At 40.0% G+C, this 7,932-nt stretch overlaps 1 protein-coding gene across 1 annotated transcript in view; it reads left to right on the top strand.

Annotated features, from left to right (window-relative positions):
- LOC114046173 (taste receptor type 2 member 7-like) overlaps positions 1-7,932 on the top strand; it is a 14,818-nt gene that overhangs the window by 3,328 nt on the left and 3,558 nt on the right. The window contains exons 2-3 of the mRNA XM_027866412.1: positions 2,793-2,803; positions 4,448-4,528. Coding sequence (XP_027722213.1) covers positions 2,793-2,803; positions 4,448-4,528 — 92 coding nt within the window. The remainder of the gene's footprint in view (positions 1-2,792; positions 2,804-4,447; positions 4,529-7,932) is intronic.

The following is a 7,932-nucleotide window of genomic DNA, read 5'->3' as shown; positions in this document are numbered from 1 at the left end:
GTAGGATCAGATACCGGAAGGGGATGTCTGGGTTTAGCGCACCAAGGGAGAGGAAGTGACGTAGGAGGCTAGGACCGGATACAGGAAGGAGACGTCTGGGATTAGTGCATAGACAAAGGGAAAGTACGTGACCCAGGAAGTCAGGCCCAGTTACCGGGAGGAGGCGTCTGGGGTCAGTGCTACACAAAGGGAAAGTACGTGACCCAGGAAGTCAGGAAGGACACAGGAAGGAGGCGTCTGGGGTTAACGTTGCACCTAGGGAAGAGGACTAGACAAAGGAACTCGTTCTCTGCCATCCCACTCCTACGTGGCACAACCCCCTGCCTCAGGAGCACGTGCTTTGGCTACTTCCTTGTATCTTGTTCCTTCCCTAGCTTATCACAGCTCCACATAGCACTGCCCACTGCCTCAGGAACATGAGCTCCGGTTACTTCTCTGTATCCAGTTCCCATCCCAGTTCACCACAACTCCGCTTAGCACAGCCCCTGCCTCGGGAGCGTGAGCTCTGGTTACTTCCTAATATCTTGTTCCTACCCCATCTTGCCACAACTTTCACTTGGCAGTAGTCAACATCAGACAGTCCCTCACAGAATGGGCTTGGAAGTCTTTTATGGAATGATAAACTCTGACACATATATTGATATACTGAAAAAGAGAATAATTTTGAAATTTTAGAAATTCCCAAGCGAATATGGAATAGCACAACACAACCTTGAATCATGCCACATATCATGAAAGGTGAAGAAATTTATTTAAGGGATAGAGATAAACATACTTCAATGGGCTGGGAACTTGACTCATTTAAACTCCACAGGAAAAAATATGGGCTCTAATCAAAGCTTAGAAAAATAGTCTATTAATCAAAGTGACACTTAATATTCAGTAAGATAGAAGTATAGTTTCATGATGAATTAAAGAATACATATCAGAATCTTGTAAACTCTGCCACATCATGCTAAAACAAGTGATTGCAGCAGTTGGAGGACATATTTATTTTTCTTTTTTTCTTATTTAATATTTTTTTTCCCTTTTACACGTAAAAACAAATTTAAAATTCTTTTTTTTCCAGGTTTTGTGTCCCAAATTCTTTCCCTTCCTCCCCTTCATTGAGAAGGCAAGCAATTTGACATAGTGTAGTCATGCAAAACACATTTCCATGTAAATCATTCTGTGAAAAAAAAAACACAGACAAAACCCTCCAAACAAAATAAAGTAAAGAAAAAGTACCTTTGATCTGAATTCAGGCTTATCAGTTCTTTCTCTGGAGATGGACAGCACCTTTCATCATATATCCTACAGAATTGTCTAAGAGCATTGTACTGCTGAGAATAGCTAAGTTATTCAGAGTAGACCATCATATAATATTGCTGTTACTGTGTACAGTGTTCTCCTGGTTCTTCTCATTTCACCTTCCATCAGTTCATGTAAGTGTTTCCATGTTTTTCTGAGAATATCTTCCTCATCATTCCTTATAGCACAATACTGTTCCATCACAATCATATACAGCTTGTTCAGCCATTCCTCAATTGATGGACATCTCAATGTCCACTTCTTTGCCACCACTAAAAGGGCTGCTATAAATTTGTACACATAGGTCCTTTTCCTTTTTGTTTTTTGTCTCTTTGGGATACAGACCTGGTTGTGGTATTGCTTGGTCAAAAGGCATTCATGGTTTTATAGCCCTTCAGGCTTAGCTCCAAATTGCTCTCCAGAATGATTGAATACCACTACATCAATAATATATTTTCCCATGTCTCCTCCAACATTTGTCATTTTCCCTTTCTGTCATATTAAGCAATCTGACAGGTACGAGGTAGTAGCTCAGAGTTGTTTTAATTTGCATTTCTCTCACCAATAGTCAGTGCATTTTTTCCCCCAAATGACTATAGATAGCTTTTATTACTTGTCTGAAAACTGCCTGTTCCTATCCTTTGACCATTGTTCAGTTGAGGAATGGTACTTATTTCTATAAATTTGATTCACTTTTCTATATGTTTGAGAAGTGAAGTCTTTATCAGAGAAACTCACTGTAAAAATTTGGTTGGTAATGATTACCAACTATGTATTTCCCTCCATCCTTTTCCCCCCTGATGGAATCCTAATAAAGCTTCCTCTAGCCCCAACATTCTAACTTCCTTATGGGCCTCACTGAACAACAGGCATGTCCAAATTTAGCCACACAATCTGGCTTTAACCACACCACAGGCCCCTAGGCTCAATCATAGATCCCACTGAATAGCAGGCCCACTGCCCCTACCTGGCTGCCCCCCAACTCAATATCCTAACTTCCTCATATATGCCTAACCAGAACAACAGGTGTGTCCATGAACTCATATTTCTCACAGAAACAGCAGTCATTGTCCATGTGATGGAATCCCAGCCACTGCCTGTAGCTCGGCACTGTCCCCACACCCATTCCTTATGTTTCCCACAGAAATAGCAGGTGTGTCCAGGCACTCAACCACAACAACCACATCTATTTAGTCTCAGACAGAACCATAGTTGGCCAATCAGAAAGCAGCACCACCAAGATGCCTGAGCAAGATGTGGACCACAAAACAATGGAAGGGACTTTCCTTAAGTAGGCATCTGTGCAGTAACAGCAAAAACTGTCCTTTAGGTAAACTTATGATGTAGAAAGGCTTATTATAATATCATTATCATACATACAAGCCCCCCTCCATAGGTTTTTCTATATGCTTTGTGAGTAATCACATGCACAGTTCCACTGAAACTGGAACCCCATTGCCTAATTCCTTAACATACCCCTCTTCATTACCTAATCCCTTGACAAATCTCTCCTGCCTTTTAAAATATTCATAATTTCTGTTATGTAATTGCATCTTTACCCTATAAAAATCTGTTTTGCTTTCACTGAAGTTGCAGGTTCCTCTTGGAAGCTAGCCTAATTCTGAGGGGCATCAATCCTCAACAAATGCCTGTACTTGGATTAGAGATGGTCATACTAAATTCTTTAATAAGGTGCCACTGCAACACATCATGAAACCTCGATGGTTTTTGGCATCCATGGGTGGACAGAGTCTCTGACTCTGACACCCCATCCTCCATCAGGGTGTCTGAGTCAGACCCCCTCTAATTCAAAGGTAAACCTATCTTTTTCCCTTCTCTTAGCTGGGAGGTCCTTCAAATGCCTAGGAAGGTTTGACTAGATTGCTTGGACCCTAGTGCCCAAGGCCTTTGTGGACGGAAAATTCCCTCTGGACAGAAGATGCTATGTTTGGGAATTTCTTGGGGAGTTTTTTCTGAACTAATTTTTTTCTCATCCTTCTGGTGAGACATCACAGAAGAGATGAATTTGTCTATAGCAGGGATTTCCTTAGGCTTATTGGCATTCAGTTCCTGCTCCCATCCCACATGACTAATAAACTGTAATAGAGCCTGGTCTCAATATGATCTAGAGAACCAAGAAAAGTTATCACTATGTGTGCTTTCTGTTTTTATTTGTCTGCTCTGCGTCTGTGTGAAAATCTCTGAGTCTGCCACCTTGTAAGATTTTAAATGCAGCCAGTCAGAAAAGGAAAAAACTGAACCTGGGCTGGAAAGATTGATGAGCATCTCTTAAAGAAAAGGTTGCTGGCAAAAATTTTTTCTCTCTCTACATTCTTGGATTCTGGCCAAGTTCTAGACTTTCTGGACTTGGAGGGATAGACAAAAAAACAAACAAACAGGGAAACTATTCCCCTCAGATCTATTTAAGAGGAAAAGGGTCACTTCACTGATCAAAGAGAGGCAGGTTTCAAGGCTGCACCTTGGAATAGGACTAGAACTTAACCCTTTCCTGGGTGACAGAAAGCGAAAAGGGTCTTGTTAATTGGAACACAGCCAAAGGTAATTGAGGATCACTTGGAATATAAATCCAGGTAATTGAATTTATCCTGGTTACATTTTAAATGAAATGTTGTCTGTCCTAATTTGGTGTTTAAGATGAGCTAGAATTTATTATATTATTTGGCATTTAGATAAATTTGGAAAATGCATAGATCTGAAAAAGAGAGCCTTTGAGCTCTCCAGTACTGGGGAGAAAGGACTAGGTGCCAACTAGATCTTTTCTAGAGTCCACTCACCTTGACTGGCAGGTTCAAGGCTCCCACTCTTGGAGTGGGAGTTTTTAAGAGGTGGACACAGAAGTGAAGTTTACTTGAGTAAAAGTTAAAAAAAAGTCTTAAGATCCTTTTTCCTGTGGTCCTAGCTCTGACCAGGTAAGGCTACAGTGAAAAGTTAGAACAGTTAAAAACATCTTAGCAGATTCTGTTAACTCCTCTTATCCTAGATCAGATTAAGAAACGAGAGTGCTGGAGAATGGTAAGGAATTTGGGTCACCCTCCCCCACTTAGCAAAAGGAAGGAGGGGGAGGTGCATCAACTACAATGGGGGCCCCACTGGCAATGTACCTGGGTCCTTAGACATCCTGAAACCTGCCCCCCAGGCAAGCAGCTGCAGCCTCAGACTCAGCAGTGTCTACAACTGTGGGGAGAGGGGAAAGGTGGATGGGCCAGAGCAGTACGAGGTAAGAAGCCAGCCAGGAAAATCAATAATTTTTATACGTGATGATTTGGAAATGGAATTAATGTCATCTGAAATTTGTTGTTTGTGGTATTCTAAATTGTTGTAAAATTCTCTTATGTTGTAAAATTTGAGTGACCATTGTGAGCCAGTAATGGTGTTAGACAAAGCAATTTTTAATTTGAATTTTTTTGAAACTAAAAGGCAGTGGAAAAGATTGTTTAAAACCAGTTATGTTATTTTATTAAAGCCTGCTAACCCTGTCTTACAACGAAAACAATTTGGCTGTCACTTATAAAAACTGTAAGATCATTAACTAAGTTACTTGGGGTTATTGTTATAATGTTAAAACCTAAAATTGGTCCCACAGCAGCTCTAATGATAGATGAGGTGGATACTCTCTACTCCCTCCCCAGGAAGATGGCCAAGGTTGCCTCCAATGTAGGGATATGGGGGGAGATGACTAGAGGACCTATGTGCCAAATACCGTATAGTGGGATCCTAAAAATAAAATATGGGAACTCTGAAAGACATTCTGGCAAAAAAAAAAAAATCAGCCAGGGCAAAATAAATTAAGTTAAGATTGAAAACAGAGGACTTGACACATAGAAAGTATGTGATCTTCATTAGTCCAGAGGAAGACTATCATGTGGTGGACAGGCAGCCTCTTCTCTGGAGTCCCTGCTGATTCCCCTTATTTTGTAAACTTTCCAGATCTCCGGAAACCATATGGTGGGCAAGGTCATCTGCCCCAGGAAAGAAGAGCTTGCTTGGGTTATGGAATTCCCAAACAATGAACTTGGCTTGCTTAGAATTTTCAAGTTTATGTATAACACAGAAATGATTTCTAATGATTTATCTTTGTACCAGGATAAATTTAAACTTGAAAAGGAAAGAAAAACAAATGAAGGATGTTAAGTGAAATCTCTTATGAACGTAAGTCATGGTAAATTTTTATTGCTTATTGCAACTCTATAAAAGTAAAAACAATTGTATGCAGCCCTAAGCTGTGATTGGTGAGACTTGCCATTTGAGGTAAAAGCCCTTGGGACTATAATGATTTTATTTGGAGTTTGAATCTAGGTATAGTTGTCTGCATTAAATCAGTATTTGAGAGAAATACCACAAACTACTCAGAAGGAATGTGATCCTGTTACAGGTGGAGCTTTCCTTCTGGCAAAAGCCAAGATGACAATGTTAACCTTAATCTAAGATAGGACCCTCCTGGCTCAATTTTCCCAGTTTTCCTTTGAAAGGGAATGTTTCCTACCAGGCTACTCCTGAGTCTGGCTATGAGGTGAAATTGATAATTGTGACTCTTATCTGAATTCAAACAGGGCTAACCATGTTATATCTGGCATAATCATGTTCCTACTTTTTCCTTTTATAGCAAATTTCTATAATCAAGGCTAGTGGTCAGTGAAAGATATGTGCACAATGTAAGTATGTGAGATCATGCTGCTTTCAGTGTCATTCCATATACCAAACAATTGGGTAAATTAGTACTTGGGCTTGTCATCTGCCTGCCTGCATAGTCTTGTGAAAAATTAAATCCTTGAAATGGAACATTTTTTTGTGAATGATATGTGAATAATTAGACAAAGAGAAAAGAAGTTTGTGAAACAAAAGTACAAACACAATGTTAATCATTATCCATAGACTAAGATTGGGATACATCTAAGCTACTATAATAAAATGTGTGTTTAAGGTCTGAGTTATTCAGCCTAAAATTATATTCCTTTCTATATCCTAAACAGCTTAACAAATGGATATTAGGCCTAGTCAACTGCCTGTTGCTAGATATATACACCTGTATGAAATAAGGTCCTTAAATGTTTCAAAATTATGTAAGAATAATTGGGTATTGGTAAAACTGATTGAGGGAACTAGCTGTTATTCTATTAATTACTGAAACTAAATCAGAAACATCTTTAGTTTGGTTTGGAAAAAAAGAATTTCAGTGCAATCATTTTTCTTGAAAGAAACTTTTAAGAAACTTATGGAATAAAAGTATAAACATTTTATTATAAACTACTTATTGATATGCACTGTTTTGGAATTAATTACTTAAAGTGTCCTCCCAAGTCTTTTATTATCATCGGAGCAAAGTTAGCTTCTTATAAGCAAATTCATTTATATAACTGTTGAACTCAAGGATGGGAAACTTCCACCTGAAGAGTGTCGTTCCTCAATAGCATCTGATCCTCCTAAAGGAATTAGAATCAGAGTAGAAACTTTTGGGAAAGTAACAAAATCAAATAAACCTGTATGTCAAAAGTAAATAATAGTATCATGAGGCTCTTGGTTTCTTTCTCCTTATATTTGGGGCCCTACGTATTGAATTTGCCTGTCATATTTGTGTCTTCCAGACTACAAGCCATTCACTTACAGTTGGTAGCAAACAGTGGATACTGGCCCATGCCCACCCATCATCCCCTGGATACGGCGTATGCTCAGCTCCAGTCAGTCTCCTTCCTGGAACCCACTGGGACAGGGACAACTCTACTCCCCTTTTCAGCCTGAAGAAGCTACAGAAGCTGAGACCTTTGCCCTTTTTCCAAATGAATTTGAGACCCAGCTCTTTGAGGGGGAATGATGGAATCCTAATAAAGCTGCCCCCAGCTCCAACATTCTAACTTCCTTATGGGCCTCATTGAACAACGGGAATGTCCAGATTTAGCCACACAATCTGGCTTTAACGACACCACAGGCCCCTAGGCTCATAGATCCCACTGAACAGCAGGCCCACTGCCCCTACCTAGCCACTGCCCCCGCCCCTGACTCAATATCCTAAATTCCTCATATATGTCTAACCAGAACAACAGGTGTTTCCATGAACTCATATTTCCCACAGAAACAGCAGGTGTGTCCGTGCACTCAAACACAACCACATCCATCTAGTCTCAGACAGGACCACAATAGTCAGCCAATCAGAAAGCAGCACCATCAGGATGCCCAAGCAGGATGTGGACCCCAACACAATAGAATGCACTTTCCCTAAGTAGGCACCTGCACAGTAATAGCAAAATAGGTGAACTTATGACATAGAGAGGTTTATTATAATATCATTATCATACATACAACCACCCATGGGTTTTTCTGCATACATTGTGGGTAATCACATGCACAGCTCCACTGAGGCTGGAACTCCTCCCGCATTATCTAATTCCTTAACAACCCCCTCCCCATTACCTGATCCTTTAATGTAGAAGCTGCTGAATCTTGTGTTATCCTGACTGTAACTCCATGATATTTGAATTATTTCTTTTTGGCTGTTTGCAGTATTTTCTCCATGATCTGGGAGGTCTGGAATTTGGCTATAATATTTCTGGAAGTTTTCATTTTGGGATCTCTTTCATGATGTGATGGGTGGATTCTTTCTATTTCTGTTTTATTTTCTGGTTCTAG

This window comes from Vombatus ursinus, unplaced genomic scaffold (assembly GCF_900497805.2).
Source record: "Vombatus ursinus unplaced genomic scaffold, bare-nosed wombat genome assembly UNPS02014781.1, whole genome shotgun sequence".
Taxonomy (NCBI): Eukaryota; Metazoa; Chordata; class Mammalia; order Diprotodontia; family Vombatidae; genus Vombatus; species Vombatus ursinus.
This window is presented reverse-complemented; position numbering and strand designations above follow the sequence as displayed.